Source organism: Calidris pugnax, unplaced genomic scaffold (genome assembly GCF_001431845.1).
Source record: "Calidris pugnax isolate Ruff unplaced genomic scaffold, ASM143184v1 scaffold201, whole genome shotgun sequence".
Lineage (NCBI taxonomy): Eukaryota > Metazoa > Chordata > Aves > Charadriiformes > Scolopacidae > Calidris > Calidris pugnax.
The window spans coordinates 501,479-519,114 of NW_015090933.1; the positions used below are offsets into that span (position 1 = coordinate 501,479).

At 41.6% G+C, this 17,636-nt stretch overlaps 1 protein-coding gene across 3 annotated transcripts in view; it reads right to left on the reverse strand.

Annotated features, from left to right (window-relative positions):
- The window catches only part of VGLL4 (vestigial like family member 4), a 118,690-nt gene that overhangs the window by 31,044 nt on the left and 70,010 nt on the right, over window positions 1-17,636 (reverse strand). The window contains exon 1 of one of the 3 annotated variants that reach the window (XM_014951698.1): window positions 16,893-17,281. The exons of the other annotated variants lie outside the window; for them this stretch is intronic. Within the exon in view, the coding sequence (XP_014807184.1) occupies window positions 16,893-16,974 (82 nt within the window). The 5' untranslated portion in view covers window positions 16,975-17,281. Of the gene's footprint in view, window positions 1-16,892; window positions 17,282-17,636 lie in introns of those variants that run through there. 3 annotated transcript variants of the gene reach the window in all.

A 17,636-nucleotide genomic window follows, 5' to 3' on the forward strand; every position in this document is an offset into this window, starting at 1 on the left:
TGGCATAAAAATTCCAATTCATGGACTAAAATCACATGGTTTGAGATATCAAATACCAAGCAGGGAAATCACTGCAAATTACTCAATTCAACAAGTCATCAAAACAAGTTATCAAAACAAAAGAATCACAATACAGACCAGCAGAATTAATCTGCAGATGTTGGCAGCTGCCTAGCTGGGGTATTACTTCACAGCATACTATACATTGCAAGAGGATTGATATCCTTGAAATTGTGAAATTTCCCAGAAATTAAATGTGTGTGAAGTAGTTACACTACAGAAAATCTTAAAAGTATGTAATTTAAGGCAGATTTACTTCATTTGCTTGACCAAAAAAGTCCATTCAGACTCCCCAGTAGTAAACCTTTGGTCCATGAAAAAAGATATCCTAAGAAGCAGCCACAAATTATATTTATTTATATAATTGCTGAATATTTCTATAACCCCCACTCAAACAAACAAAAAAATCCCTTATGTAAAACCATCATTTTTCACCACTACTATTATTTCTGGATTGCAGTTTTTATAAAAGATATGATTTAAGCTGAGCTTAAATAAGTTCTAGTTCTGGGAAGCAGTCTGCCAAATGCTGTAAACAAAGTCACAGTAGTCTGTGTTTCCTCTGTAGTATATAAAACAGGCCTACCTGGAGAGCGTCATAAACCAGCCAACTCCAGGAACAACAGAAAACTGAAGTATTAATGAGAACAGCCTAATCATAAAACGCTGCTATGAAACTAGATCTTGGGAATATTTTTTATTGTAATTGATAGACTTCTTTCAGCAGCCAACTTACTGATTCACTTATCTGACACATATTTCTACTGACTTTCTTGTAACATGACAAAAAGCTCATTTAGTAGAAACACACACATGTAAAGAAAAATTGGCAAAAACCTGCTCTCATCCATTTACAAAACATATGAAAAGCACTTACTCCTGGAACCAAGCTCTGGCTACCACTGTGCAGAGATACGTATGCCAGAAAACCCATGGCCAAAAACAAAATACAGCGATTAAATCAACTATTCTGTTCTGGCTCCTCCAGCTGACTGTCTCTGCCAATGAGGGACACATGATGCTTGACATGGCAAGTGGGAACATAAAATAGTGACCTCTGCATTCAATCATCTCCACCCACTTTTTCCTCCTCTTTCGTTCAAAAGCCTGCACAAAGAAAGGAGAATTTAGGTAGAGCAGTAGTGCTTGCAGAGTGCAGGCATGCTTGCTTGAGGAGCCTTTCAAAAAAGACATATTGATAATCAGAGATCAGCAGAACATGTTAAAGCAGATTTCGTATTACTAGGTCTTGAAAATGTTGTATTATATACAGAAGAGTAAATTGCAACAGGAGGAAAATGGCAAAATTGCCTCCCCAAACCTAACTATCTGCTCCTCCAATTTTTTTTCCTGCTGTCATCATCTTATATTCTCCCCCATCACACTGTAAAAGCAAAGCTGTACAAAACAGCATGCACATACTCTCTGTACACAAATTGACTTACATGAATAACTGCTTCAGTTCTACAAAGTACTTGATAAACATAAGAGAAGTAAAAAGTCTCTGCTGGCTACGTAAACTAGGATTGAAATAAAATCTCTTCACTCTGCTAACCAGGTACCAACTGAAAGAGTCCCCTTTTAGTATGTTTTTGGAGTTAAAAAAAAAAAAAACCTGTAAAAAAGTATCTTGGTAAGTAGACAAGAAATTGACAGCAGGGAAAGAAGAAGGGCAGCAGATATGTCCCAACGGAAGCAGGATGGAATAAATTGCAATGCTCGAGTCTGGCAGAGCTCTTTAATATTTCCTCTATCAAATTTCAACTTTCACACCTCAGCAGTTGTGACTGTGGGGCTGTGTTTAGTTCCAGCCCAACAATGAACTCAGGCTTGGGTTTAACTGTAGGACATGAGACTGCTTCAGAAAGGTGCAGATCTCCTTTTAAGATAACATCCCTTTTAACTAACTCTTGCAGCACCTGGCTGAGCCCAAAGTCTAAAAAAATGTTGCTTTCTTCTGCTTAGAGTTCCTGTACCCACGTAAGCTATGGCTAGAAAAAGATTCCAATTATCTAGAAGGCAAGACTTAAAAGCAATCATTGCTAAACTACACTAGTCTCCAGGCAGATAGGACCAGGGATGTCATCAATGTCAAAAAAGCATTTTCCCCAGGTCAAGACTGAGGATGGGTTTGTTGCTCGGGAAGCAGGGTTGCCCCCAAAAAGTGCTCCTTTCTGAGCTTTTTTGCCAGCTCTTCCAGGAAAAGCCAACATCAAACACTTAAAGTCACTTAAGAGGGACTCAACCTTAACCCAAGTTATCATTTTCTGAGGCTGCTATAAAAGAAAGGCAAGTTGCTGAGCTAAGCCGGGCCACCAAGGCCAGGCAGCAGGACATGTCTCGATACGGGGTGTCCTCGGGCACCCACCCTGCCCACTTATATGGGCCTTGGGACACAGTGAGATCTACAGCCACCACAGAACACCCACCAGATGCTCCAACAGCCCTGTGTCAGACACTCCAAACCTGACAGCACTACCCTGCCCAATGGGCTGAGGAAGGTTCAGCCGCCGAACTCCTCGGCCTAATTGCACAGTCTGCGTGGAAAGGTGCTCATTACTTTGCTTTGGTGCAGAACAGTGTGACCCAACAAGGGCATCCTGAAAAAGGGGTGGCATAAAAGAAAAAGCAAGACAAAGGGAGAAGCATCATTTACATTTTCTGCAGAAACCAGTCCATTTCACCTTGTATTTGCTTAGAAAATACGACATTAGTATTTACTGCTCAGCAAAAGATACAGGATCCATTTCATTCCCTGGCAAAACTTCCTGCACTGTAAATACTCTAAGTAGTTCTCGTGTATTCCTTACCACACTCCAGGTACAGTAATACTGAAATCTAAAGATTTTTTAAGTTTCTTCTGTGCTAGGTAATGTGTTCTCCTCCGTGCAGTTGAAATCTCCAAAGATTCCAGGTTGTGGAATCTTTGGAGCTTGTGGGCTAGACCCATGAAGAGAGGTGAAGTCCCACCAGCCTTGGTGTCCCCAAGAAAGATCCTCATTTTCACCTTGGAGCCAGGCTGGAATGCTTATGGAGCAAATAGACTTGAGAGAACAGGAAACAAAGACCAAGCGGGTTACAGTAATTTCTAATATAGAAAATAATTCCCAAATATGTAATTAAGATTACCACCATGCAAAGGTTAAATAAACAACATATAATCAGAATTCAGATTCCTTTGGCTTATTTGCAAAACTATTATAGGGCATTCTCTCACTTTCCTGATAAGCAGATTTTAAAAGTTGCCAGCTAAAAAGATTTACTTTTATCAGTGCGGTGATGTGATTTTATTAAAAAGGTAAAAACACTATAAAAAAAACCCACAACTGTGAATGAAATACAACTTTAAGCCAACATGTTTAAGATGTTGCTTTCATAAACGATGGTGCTTTCCAGAACTAGGTGTTCTTTCTTTTGTCACCCAGCTAAATGACTTACTGTGCTACATAAAAGCCAGGAAAGCTGAGCTGATCAAAGACTAGCCTGTCTTGTAGCAGAAACAATCAAAGCTGGAAGACCTGCCATCTATTTCAAAAGCAAATCTAAGTCACAGCAAGGTCAGAACAGAAAAAAAAATGTTAGATTGGGTGCTTAAGCAGTATTTCAACATACCCAACTATACCGTCTAACTATGTGTTTTCATGCAATGTCAAAGAGAGACAGACAGAAATTAAATTTGCGGTCTATGTGTTTTCATGCAATGGCAAAGAGAGACAGACAGAAATTAAATTTGCGAAAGCTCAAGTTTGAATAATTCCTCCTAAATAGACAGAAATCATTTGCTATCCTCCCTCTGGTGGTTTTAAATGCTGTTTCTGTCAGTGAAGAGCATTCAGTGTAGATACTCAGATGAAACACCACCGTCTGGTTGTAGATACTCAGATGAAACACCACCGTCTGCTCCAATGGCCAGTAGTTCATGGATGTGATTCTGTGACAGAAATTAAACTCTAATCCACTCGGTAATCAATGCCCCAGTGGGTATGAGCACAGGCAGTATGTTCTATGGCAACCCTGCTTAAAACATTAATTCTGAGATGTTTACTTGTAATAAGGTCAGATTAAAATTAAATCCAACAAACTGTGGGCTGTTTCTTTCCTAAGAATTTGAAGCAAAAGGTGCTATGCAAAGGTAAAAAAAATATATTCTGCTTACTTAAACTGAAGCCCATTTTTAGCTATACTGCAAGGTTTTACTGCAGTTTACTATAAACATGCTCCAAACACCTTTTCTCACATTATTCTCCTTTGCTACATGTGGAAAAATTCAGAGCACCAATAAAAATGACCTTTCTAGAGGAGCTGCAAAATCTGATATTGCACTTTTAAGCAATGTTTCTTTTATTTTCATTTAATTTTTTCCCCAAATTTCCTGCCTGCAATGTAGAAGGTCCCCTGAGAGAGGATATAAATGCTGTATTTCAAAAATAAAAACACAAAAGCAAATATATTCAAAATGTTAGTAAAAGCTATGCACTCATGGGCAGCTCCCTTTGGGGTGGATTTGGAAAAAAGGAGGGTCGCTCTTTCGGTGCTGACTTCCCTGGTTGGATTCCTTTTAGTAGCACATAAGTGACCTCAAAATAGTAAATCAAAAAGAAAAAAAGAAAACCAAAAACACCCAGAAAAAGCACTGAAGTCTTGGCCACTGCATATTCCCTGTATGGCATGTGGGCGAGCAGCAAAATAGCTGAAGCTGCGGGAGGAGTTGGGGCTGGAGGCAAGTCTTCATCCTCACATCCACACGGACACACAGCTAGGAGCTGCTGATGCCTCCAAGGTCACCAACATGATAACCTCTTCCTAAACCGAGGTGAAATTTGGCCTAATGAACACAGGAAAAACTCCAATTTCAGTTTTGGGTTTTTGCTACCTGATGGCAGCCTGGCTGACACGGCCTCGCGTATTTAAGGAACACAGAGCCCCTTCAACCATGCTGGACAGAATACTGAAGACTTTCATCCACAGAGCGTCAGAACAATTCCAACCCATCTCCCACAAAGAATCCATTGTAAAGAACAAAATCCCTTTGTCCTTCAAAATAGGCTCCAAAATCCCTTCTACAGAAGGAAAGCAAGAGAGCAATGACAACTGTGGAGGCCAGTCATGAATCCTACTACACGAGCCATTCAGATGAAAACAAGATAGCCTTTTGATCATGTTATTTACATAGAAAATGAGGAGGACGTGTCAGCTTGCCAGTTCCTTCAGTGCGGGGTTTTACTGTAACTGATGGCTGTAGGCTGAGAGATGACCCAGCCAGTGCCTCGGGCAGCAGAAAAGAATGAATTCAAGCTCATCACGAGCGCTACAAGGTCGGATAATACAGAGCCTTCAACCCACTGGCTTTGCATTATTCCGAGACACAACCCCATAGTCTTCCTCAGCTGTTGCTCACATGGAGTGTTTTAATAACCAAAAAACTCGTGAAAGCTTCATCTTCTGGAAGGGCCCAGAGAACAGTGTGGCTCATGAGATGGGAGAGGAAAGGATGCCAATAATTTCTCCAGGGTTACGGGTGAAATGGGTGTTATGAAGAAACATACATTAAAAATCCACAATATTACCATTGTTCCTTAAAGGATTGTCTCCAAAACAAACAGACCGATAGGCACACACCACCAAGGAAAAGATAATTTTGCTCCTCTGACATAGCAGTTTTTAATCTTGGCTTCATGACATTCAACCAAGACAAGCAATTTTATTGGGCATAAAAAAACCTCACTATGAAGAGATCCACAGAAAAATTCCAGGTAATCACAGAGCACAAAAGCTTGAAAATCATTGTTCCACTAGAAGATTCAGATGTCAAAAATCTGGTACCAGAGAACATTATTATTTCCTCAAAAGGACTGAAGACACTGGATCTGAATGAAGGGTCCTATCCACCCCAGTAGCCAGCATTACTGGACAGGGACTGGGATTGACAGAGGTTGTCAGAAAGACCGATAGGCACACACCACCACCAAGGAAAAGATGAAGTTAATTTTGCTCCTCTGACATAGCAGTTTTTAATCTTGGCTTCATGACATTCAACCAAGACAAGCAATTTTATTGGGCATAAAAAAACCTCACTATGAAGAGATCCACAGAAAAATTCCAGGTAATCACAGAGCACAAAAGCTTGAAAATCATTGTTCCACTAGAAGATTCAGATGTCAAAAATCTGGTACCAGAGAACATTATTATTTCCTCAAAAGGACTGAAGACACTGGATCTGAATGAAGGGTCCTATCCACCCCAGTAGCCAGCATTACTGGACAGGGACTGGGATTGACAGAGGTTGTCAGACTCAGAGAGATGAAAGGGCAGAAAACCCCACGGTGCCAAGGGGTAGGCGGGAACACTGTCTAAATCAGAGCTGGACTCTTATTTCATGAGAAGGAGGGTGGTTTATAAAGGGCAGAAAACCCTACGGTGCCAAGGGGTAGGCGGGAGCACTGTCTAAATCAGAGCTGGCCTCTTATTTCATGAGAAGGAGGGTGGTTTATGGGGCCAGGTTGCAGGGTCACTTCAAATAAATGTTCTCTCCAAAGGGAAGCCAAAGGAGGAGAGATGGAGGCGGGGATTGTGTTTGCTACCAAGAAATTTCAGGCTGCCTGGACACTCTTTCTCACAGTTTTCTGGGCACTGAGGGCAGGTTTTCCAGAACTCTTGGAAAAGTAAGGAACAAGCAAAAATTCCTATTTTTGAAGTTATCTGGACGGTCACGGGATTGCAATGGGTGAGCAGTACCAAAGTTACACTCTACTTCTCAAAGACTTTAATCAGGGTCTTTGTCTTCTTCCTCCTCTGCCTACCAGTCTTTAGCTGAATTGCTCTTTGGATTAACTTAAGTCCAGGCTCCTTGTTTATTTATTTCAAAGTTGCAGAAGCAACTCATTTCTGACAAAACACAGAAAAGGCAAGGAAGACCAGGTGGGTGGCTAAAACCAAAGTAGCAAAAAAATGTCAGTTGTGTGTCCGTGTCCCACCATTCAGATAATACTGGTGCCACAGGATCCAGAAATTAAAGGTCTCGCTACATTACTATGATATCACTCCCCAGTTCATTATCTGTTAAAACCTTCCCCATGTTACCAGAATGATGTACATCCCAAACATTTCTGCAGATCTCGACTCTCCACCGCACATTAAAGGTGTTCCATCCCATAATTAAGCAGGCGCTCTATTAAACACCGCTGTGAACTTTTTAATGGAACCAAACAGTCACTTCAAGGGCAGTCAGACACTGCACTAATTAAAAAGGTTTGGAAGCACTGCTTCAGGTCATAAATGGGTTATCAGCTTGCCTGCTGCCGAGCCATGCGCTGCATGACCACAGTCAGACTGCTATTTAATTGAAGTTTCTTACCCCAACTCATGTCCTGAAGAGAATATAAAATTAACTGCCAGCAGCAGTGGGCACACTCCTTTTGTGCAACTCAACAGGCCTCAAATAGAAAAGAGCAGACCTGCAGAGGTCCTGTGCCTCAAACAGGGGAACTTAAAATTCTTCCATCCTACTGGTCTTTTGAAGAGCTCATTCCTTGGACCAGCTAAAAAGACTCAACTACTTGCCCTGAAACATATTTCATCATCCCAGTTTAAGTGAGGTCCACTGTAGATGAACCATGGTCACAAGAGATTGTAGTCCAGGAGCCCTCTCTGACTGCTGAGGAGAAAGCAAGCACCTAGTCCCTGCTTCCAAGTTTCAAAGATCAGGGTTTTTATCTATTTAGCTGATTAATTACAATTTGTATTTGCACAACTCAAAGCAAACAGGTAAAAGCACGTTTCATTTACTAGCAGATCACAGTAAAGTTTAGCAGCTACGGCCAAGTGTTACAATCAAGGCACTCTGCATGTCGCTGTCAGCTTTAGCCCTGACTTAGGTAAATGTAAGCAATTACAGCTCTTTTTTTGCCCTCTGTAAATAAGGATAACGTTCACTATTTATTTTGTGGGGGCGGCTGAAGGCTGAATGAACTAGGCTTCCGTGCGGACTAGGATTCCACGGAGAGGATTAAAAATAGATATACACAAATACGATACAATGAGTACTAAAATGTTTGTTATCATACTTGCTTCTAAATGGACTCATTGAGAAACACTTGAAACCAAATAGGGCAGTGTTCAATTTACTGTACTACAAAGAAAACCTCAGTACATCCACAGATCAGCTGCTAAGGCAAGTATAATGTACCTCAAAGCAGTTACAGTCTTAAAAATTAGAACTTTAAAGGATTTTTAAGGGAAAAGACATTTTTAATTTCTTTTGCTGATGAGCCAAGTAAGATACATTGATGATGTGACATTGATAAGAGAAGCTTTTTCTAAGAGACAGAAACTAGTCAAGAACCTGTAAACACCATTGCTAATGCTGGAACTGCTATTTTTGCCACCTTTGGTAAATAGCTCAGTATGATGCCTCCAGCAAGACAAGAGGAAAGTGTTCACCTCTTTAACCGTGGCCACTGGTTTTCGAGCATTCAGCAGGAAAAGTGTGCACGTCAGCATTCTCCCAGCTGGCTCGAGGAGATTTAATTTACACCAACCACAGAGTGACTGCGATAGCTCTCCGAGATGCCACAGCATGAAAACTGAAGGGTGGGGGTTAAACAAGCAGCAATGCACACCAGATGTCTGAGGAGGACATCTAAAAGATCCGGAGCACAAGGAAGCATATTAAAAAAAAAAAAATCCCCCTCAATGCCATAAATATTTATACTAAATCCAAGAAAGTAGCTGAGTTCCAACTTGTCCTATATGAATCATACGGCGCTTCCCTCACCCCATCTTCATTTAATGTGCTCTGTAGAAAACCACCACAAAGGAGGTGCTGTAGTTATGTCAACTATTTTTTTGCTATATGCTAAGAGTGCTTTTTGTAGAACTCCTGCTTTAGAACAGATTATTTCCAAAGAATATAAACAGAACAACTAAACGCTCTTATTTTACTTGGCTAGCTCTTAATGTGGCGTTTACTTGTCTTCCTAGATAATTTAGATTTATAGATGTAGTTTCCTCTTGACTGGACAACTTTGATTTTCTTTATACAGGCATTTAATTACAATTAACAATGCAGCACAGAGAAAACTCCAATTTAGTAATGTGGAGCCTAGAAACGGTAATTTTCTGAAAGGTTCTGCTCTAAAAGTATCAAAACCTGCTAATTTTACAAATATCTGAATTTACTTTCAGAAGTGAGACATACTAAACATTAACAACTGAATAACAAAATTGGAAGTCACGATACCATCTCTGAAGTGCACTAATGCCATCTGTGAAACAAGTAAATACTCATTCCCCAAAAGACAACAGCTATTCCAAAAGATCCTCTTAGCAGCTTTGGTTTTCACTCTTGTTACACAAAGGATTGGTGGGATGGGCACTTGGTAGATGGTAACTACAAAGGCTGCTGCCATTCTGCTGTTCTGTGATTTCTGGTTAAAATAAAACATAATAACTATTTCAACATTGGCTTATGTTCACGTACAGCACTGCCATGCCTACCCCGGCAAAAAAGATCTCGTCTACTAAATCTCTCTTACTTCTAACTACAACCCATGTTTAAAGGTAAAAAACCTATTTCTGCATGCTGAGGAATAAATACCAAGTCTTGCAAACTGAGTGGTTTCCATGCCTGCCCCGTCAATGGGTTTCCAGGAAAAACTACTGCTTTTTAAACACAACTGGTTCCAAACTTTTCCTGGGAGAGCAAATATATTTCCTGGAACCTGCTAGCAACGTTTGGAAGAACGGGAGGAAAGTTATACACTACAATGCTTGATTCTTACAGTTGACTAGGAACACTCCAAAATGATGAGGAGTGAAAAAGAACATGTCTTAAAATAATCAAAGATAGGCTCTTGTAACAATGTGTATTCTGAAAGGGCAGGAGCCAGCCACATTTTTTGGGAAGGAACTAAGCAGGCACCTACCTGCTGAAGGCAAACTTGCTTTCCTCCTCTTATGCATGAAAGGCTGTAACATTCCACTTTATCCCAAATATTATCTACCCCCACCCATGGACACCACATTCTGCATGACCTTTGAGGCACAGAGTGTCACATAACATTTTTGGAGGGAGAAGCTGGACTGTTCCATCCACTGCTACATTTAATAAGTTCTTGTTTTTAACACTAGCAACAACAAAGTTAAAAAGCGAAGAACAAAAGATAAGCGTTACTTAAAAAATCTGATACCAAACAGTGCCTGAAACTTAGGTAAAGGAAACATTCTAAACTCCCTTTCACGCTTTTGTCCCCAACAATCATATTATTTTTTATCTGAGATTTTCAGGACTTACAATTCCTACTAAAACTCGGTATCTAAAGATCTTTGATGAAGACTCATCACCTCACTGAAGTTTCCGAATGTCTTTTTCTTTGGCTGTAACCAATGCTGTGGTGGTCCCAGGAACACCTCTACTTCAACCTCTGCAAGGTTGTACAAGAAAAAAAGCTCTTTTCTAACAATTAAAATGCTCCAAGCCTGCCTTACCTTAGAATCAGTGCCAAACTACTACTGATGTTAAGAATAAAACTTTTCCAACTCCATCCATGGGTTACATGAGGTTTAGAAGTTGACAGAGACAACCCTAATTAAGAGCTCAAGTGCCTGTTCAAAACTGCCCTTGTGCTGGATGCTCTATGGCCTCTTTCTGTCCCACCAAGACTCTCCAGATATCTGACAGCTCACACCAAGCCACACGCACCATTACATCAACTGGTAGAGACAGGCAGGAGAACATCAGCTCATTCTTCAAAAAGCTGTTAGATGGAGCACCAGGGGAAATCTACCTCCAGGAAATTAAAACTCTGCATCATGGCACTCCTGGTGTGTGTGTCCTGGCGTAGTGCTTGTAGAACACCATCCAGCAGCGCTATATCACACAGCCAGTTATCTCCCAAAGCACATGGCTTCTGCTGAAAGGGAGAGGAAACAATGGCCCTGTGTGTCCAGCAATCCTTCCGTGCTGATCTGCAAAGTAATTTTCAGGGAGATGATACAGACTGCACGATGAAAAAAAAAAATAAATAAAAAAAAATCAGCTGGCTTTAAAGAAGAAATTAAACCCCCAAACACTCATGACTCCTTCACACTGAAAAAGTATAATACCGTTATTGTAAACACTCCTCCAGAAACTTGTGTTCATCACTACCTCATACTATTATCAGTGAAAAATTATAGGCTCTGTCCTGCTGGATTATTGTTAGTGTAAACAACTTCGCTAAATTGCTTGGCACACTGTCTGCATGCAGCATGTTAAAACTCTCAGTCCGCTCAGCCAAATTCAAATATAAAGGCCCATCTGTATTAATCCTCAAGAAGAAATTAATAGACAACTATTTTCATGCAAAGCAGATATTTAAAAAAAAAGGCAAAACCAATACATATGGATGAACTTTTCATTCATAATTTTAGACGCCACACAATGAAGACTGTTGTTTAAGCTTTATTTTTTCTCTAACAGTTCTCCCTACAATACAGCACATTGTTCAAACTCTGGAGCAATTTAAGCTTTTTCAATGTCTCCTAAAATCCCTGGATTTATATCCAAAGAGACCTGGCACTGTAACAAATTTGACTTGTGAGTAACAAGTTACAGCCTTTAAGCAAATTGCTCATTAACACAGAATTCAACTTACTGCTACAAACCTCACTACCTTTTATCTCAGAAAAAAAAAATGTGCTGCCTGTCTTATCTATTGAAAGTTGTGGGATAACCCACTATTATATTTGTTTTTTTCATTTCCTTGTTTGAGTTCTCAGTACAAATGCTGAACCAGCATCAAGGGTGAGGAGAAAACAGAACTCCAGGGAAACAAAATACTTAAGTATGACCTGAATCCCTCTTGCCTTTGATGAACGAGGAAAATAAACTGAATTTTGATGTCAGAACTGAAAAGGATATTCCCAACTTCATGCTAGGAGGAAATGAGTAAGAAAAGCCCAACTGTGAAGCTGGAGCTCTTTGTTTTTTCCTGAAGATAAAAGACACTGAAAAAGCAAAACCCACCAAATGTTCTATAAATGGGGAACATTCTGTAGGTGCATCTTAATTTACATGACTTTGAACAGAAATTTTACACTGCATTACAAATAAGAGCACTTAATTCACCATGAAGGAGATTTTTATCCCATTTATTATTCCCCTAATTCTTAGTAGAGGAATAGTGTTGAAGTCATTTTATATATTTAGAAACTAAAACAAACTTTGGAGTTAATCGGAGAAACTGATGTTGCAAACCCTGAGTAAAATGCAAGGTCAGCAAAAAAAAACCTGATGGAAACCATTCTTCACAACTTCAGACAACACGTTATGTTTCATTAAAAAGCAAATGAAGTTAGCAGAACCTGTTTCGGGCTCCTCTTTTGATATCAAACATCTAAACCAGCCTTTTGGGGAAGAGATTCATCCATTGGAAACAGCCTGCAGAGCCCTAAGACGACGTACAGCAACGCAAGCTCAGGGCTGCGGCCAACGAGCGCTGCATCGTTAGAGGAACTCCGTGAAATTATTATGTAATATGCCACTAACTAATGTAAGCTGTCCCGAAACCAAAAAGGGGTGTTTTTCTATAAATCTGGATCCAATTTTCTTCATTAAAAAGAAAAAACAGCCCAGCCTTCTGGACTGTCCAGAGAACTCTATAACTATTTTGAGTGCTCCAAGTCTCCTAACATGCCTGGGGGATTTCTTAGCATCTTATTGCATTTCTTTATGCACAGCACAGCAGTTCCAGCCTGGAGAATGCAGTAATAACCCAAAGCATTTGAAAACAGGAGGGAGAGGAAGGAAGGCAGAAATCTGCCTTCCAACAGACAGCCATCTGTAGGCTCCCTCAGATAAACAACAGATCTTCTACGTGGAGACTGCACCTTCTCATACATATTCCGGTGGAAATGAGGAGCCCAAACTTGCCCAGCTGCCCCTGGACTAGCCAAAGAGCAGGGTCACCTGCCACTTGTTTCACTCTGCCATTACCTCACACACAAGGCTCTTGGAGAAAGAGTATTCAGCTGGAGTTTAAGTGAGCTTCCACTGCAAAACAAGATGCAGATGTTCTACCTCTGAATACAGGCCTGGGTCAAGTGCTTGTCATTCGATAGGAAGCACTGGGAACACCAGACTGGTACAGAATGGTTCTGCTCCGTGGCCTTTGCACCTCAGTGAGGACAACCATCTCCCAAGAGTTCCCTGATGTCTCTGAGCTCATTAGGAAGAAAACAGTAAGAAAGCGCTACTCATTAAACTGGCCATTGCTGATGACAGGCAGCAAAGGTTTAATAGGAGGATATCAGATGTACTCCTGCTAAAAATCAGCATCCAGATCCTCACTCAACAGTGCTCTACTTCTTCTTTTCTTTCTTATTGCACCAAATCTATTACAATAAATAGTTTGAAATGGTTGATCACTGCTAACGTAACTGTCACCTTCCCACTGGCGAAGGCTAAACATTCTCATTTGAATGATTTAAAAATTTTCTTTCACCAGAGAGAGAAACAAAACTCAAATATTTTTAATGCCACTTGTTAAAAAAACCTATCGCGTCGTTAAAGTAAGATTTTCCTCCAAAAGCATCAATCAGAGTTGAGATTATTGTGGGGCATCATGAGGAGCTGAAAGCTAGTAATAATATTAAGAAAACACTCAAAAGGACAGAAATTGTCAGTATAAAACAAACAACCCTGAGAAAAGGAAACAGCTTTATTCTGTGGTTCAAAGTTATGGGCCCCCTTTCAAAAACCCTTTCACGTCATGGCTAATTAGAATCCTTTTGCTGGCTGTGGCTCTCTTAATTATAGGAGTGTGCAGAAGGTTCTGTGATAGTACTGAATCACAGAAGCCTTGAGGCCAGCAGGCACCTCTGGAGAACATCTAGTCCAATCCTCCTGCTCAAAACCAGGCTCAATGAGGGCAGGCTGCTGAAGGCCGTGTCCAGTCGGGTTTTGAGTATCTCCAAAGATGGAGATACTCAAACCTCTCTGGGCAACCTGTGCCAGTGTTGGACCACCCTCACATTAGGAAAAGTAAAATAAAATTTCTGATGTTTGGGAAAACAGTCAGCTTCGGTTCCACACCACAAAGGGGTCAGCTAAATCTGCAACACACTGTTGGTTCTTACAGGTTAACGGGAGAACTTCTACATCTCCCATTTCCCCCAACAGTTCCACACCACAAAGGGGTCAGCTGAATCTGCAACACACTGTTGGTTCTCACAGGTTAATGGGAGAACTTCTACATCTCCCATTTCCCCCACAACCTCAACAAAGGGACACTTGTCTGTCCATGAAGGAGATCCCACCTACATCAGCTGCCATTCTACTTTCTGCCCCTCTGTGGGGAGAAGACCTTGACTTCCACCGAGTAAGCCAAAATCAGCAACGTGTTTTATGAACTGAACAGCACTGTGAATAAATGTTCCCATACTCACTGGAGCGTGACCATGAGTGTCACTACTTGGGAGCCAAGTGAGATGAAGACACAGCTACAAATTGCTCTCTGTAGCTCTTCCTGGGCAAGAAAAAGCAGGACTGGTTTTGGGACGCAAATGATCTTCTTCTACTCCATGTTGAACCAGAAGGCTGCCACACGCATGCGATGGGAGAACCTTTCCTATTTCTTATGTACAATACATCTCTTATCTATAAGCTGCAGCTACAAATCAATGGTTGTTCCAGTGGCTGGTGCCAGAGGTGAATGATTAAAACCGCTAGCAAACCTCGTAAAACGATAATGACCCATTTCACCAGCGTTCCAGTCATCTCAATAAGTAAAAGCAAGTGTTTCAAGGGAGCTTCTAAAGGAATAAGGGACCCATCTCATTTATTTCCTGTGCCATACGGGTCCATAATTCCTTCCTCCGAAATTACAAACCTACTTTCACATCATACAACGCGTTGGTATCTTATCCTACATCTGCAAAAGTACTTTTCAGGAAAGCATCTATTTATAAGCAGTTCAAGTATGAACTTCAATAAATCCTAATTAATTGCGTTTGAAAGGGCACTTTGTTGTCAACACAGTTCCTACCGCAGCAGTATCTCTGAGAAGACAGGATCCATCACTGCTGACACAACCCACTTCTAACATAAATACCATGGCAGAGGCATGGAAGATCTGTAGGCATCTCTGAAACACCCTTCCAGTTCAGTGCAGATGTTGCCAGTGTTTATACTTTTTAAACCACTGGGATATAAACACCTCACTATAAACACCACTGCAAGTTTTGATTTTCTTTTCTTCATTTTGTGTGTGTTTATTTTAGTGTTAAAAACGTTAACTTCCATAACAAGGGACGCAGCAACAGATGTTTAAACTAAACAAAGACTGCTATAGTAGAGGGTATTCCTTAAGCTGTTCTTTTGCTTTTGAACTATTAAAGCTAAGATCTGGTTCAATAACAATTACTGGAGAAGTGGGTGGGGAAAAAGGGGGCTGGAGAGACTCTGCCATAAACATTAGGCATAATTACAATGAATTGAGCTAATGAGGCAAAACTACAGTTTTTCTGCCTTAGTCGTCAGACCACTCAGGAACACGTACCACTTAAGTAGAATTTTATGTAAAACCTCATGGTCTTCATCAGAAGTTGTCAACTGCTTCCAAATAAAGCACTGGTTACTACAGAGGGCAATGAAAAAGTTAAAGGAAACCCAACTTGCAGGATCCTTTTTTTTTTTTAAACTAGTTTTCTTGCTGTAATGAAAAAAGCATGGGATAAGAAAGAGCTTTAAAATTCAACTCTGTTGAACCCCTCTATACTATTCAGGACTGATGGGCAAGCTCACTCTTCTGTAAAAGAGCTTTATTCAAGCAAATATATACACATTTGTGCAGGACAGAAAAAGCAAAGAAGAAAAATACCAAAACAGAGGTATTAACTGTTCTACAGGGAGCCCCTCCGCTTCCTGAAGGAAGAAATGTGGCCATGCTGGTTTAGTGATAGAAAAGATGGGATTCTTCCAAAGTGAGGTTCAGCTCCCTGTCTCCTGGCCTGGCCTTCCTCTGAAGAGCATGAGCAGATAGCTCCTACTCCCGCGTACGCTCCCGATTGTTCCTTCCCTGACAACTGCAGCAATTTATTTTCCAAACGAACATGGAAAATGTTCCTGCTGAATCAGAAGAAAGATTTCTGCAATGCTTGTGTGTGGCTACAGCAAAAACAGTTCCACTGCCAAGCTGAATTAGCTCAGTGGTGCCTTTCTTTCCAGTCAAAGCCAAGCCATAACCACTTCTTCGAACTGCACGTAGATAAACCCCCGCTGCATTGAGAAACTCAGATTTTACCCTCCTCTGCTCCGGGCAACTTCCAAACCATTAAAGCTCCCGGTGTGCGGGGCAAACGCCAGCCTGGGCTGAAACGCGGAGTCCGGCCAGGAGAAAAAGCCCTTTTCCACCGCGGGAGGCTGCGCGGGGCGGAGGTTGCGCGGAACGGGGGGAAAGAGGGCGGCCCCACCGGCGGCAGCATCCCAGCCGCGGGGGGCTGCGCGGCCGCGGAGCGCGGCGGTGGCCGGCGTTAGCGCGCCCGCCCATCGGCCCAACTGCTGCGGAAATGATGAGCAAAAACTCCGCCTGCCACAAAAGCTACGCGGCTCCTCAACTTACCTTACCCTCCCCCCCCAAAAAAATAAAGCCAACACTGAAACTACCCCTTAAAAAAAATTAAAAGAAAAAAAACCCAACCAACCAACCAACCCTTCCTTTAAACAAAGCGTTAACAGCACAGCCTGCCAGGGGTCCATCCCAGGACCCAGACTGCCTTCCAAGAGGGAAAATTCGAGCTCCCGACCCACATCGGAGCCCCCCGAGAGAAGCCGCTTTGCGAACTGAAGCCATTACCTTCGTGGCACAGAATGCCGATATTGTTGTTCATCTTGTCCAAGTATTGGTAGTTCAACAGGTCCATCTTCATAAATAGCATTTATCGGGCTAGCAAAGAAGACCAGCTCGTTTGCTTTCGCCCGGGTTGAGGGAGGAGAGGGAGGAGGAGGAGGAGGAGGAGAAGGAGGAGGAGGAGGAAGAGGCCAGGGAAATGGTGCCGAGCACGCTCCCGGCTTCCCAAACTTCACCAGCCCCAGGCCCAGCCTCCGGCTAATCAAAACAAAGTCGATTAAAAAGGAAAGTTGGAGGAATTAAAACACAACTCGCCCTTCCCTTCCAAACTTCTGGAAGACTCGACTTTACCGCGTCCTTAAGCACAAAGAAGAGCGTCTACATACAAAAAAGAAGACCGGCTAAAAAAAAAAAAAAAAAAAAAAAAAGCGCCTTTTTCTTTTTTTTTTTCTTTTTTTTGGGGGGGGCAGCCTTTGCAGTCACGCCTGTGCCAGTTCTGTGACTAACGCGGCTGAAAAACGTAAAAATCCTGTAACTGAAGAAAGAGCCACTGTTTAATATTTTCCACTAAAAGCCGCAAAGAAATCTGGTGTACTGGCTCTGCTGACTAACAATTTAGGCGGTAAACAATTCCAGCATTTAACTGCTTTCATATGGCACCGGTCAGAGCAGCAAAACAGCCCTTCCTTAACTTGCTGAAGACAAGGAAGTCCCCACATAAATACTCTGAAAATTAAATGGAATCAGTTT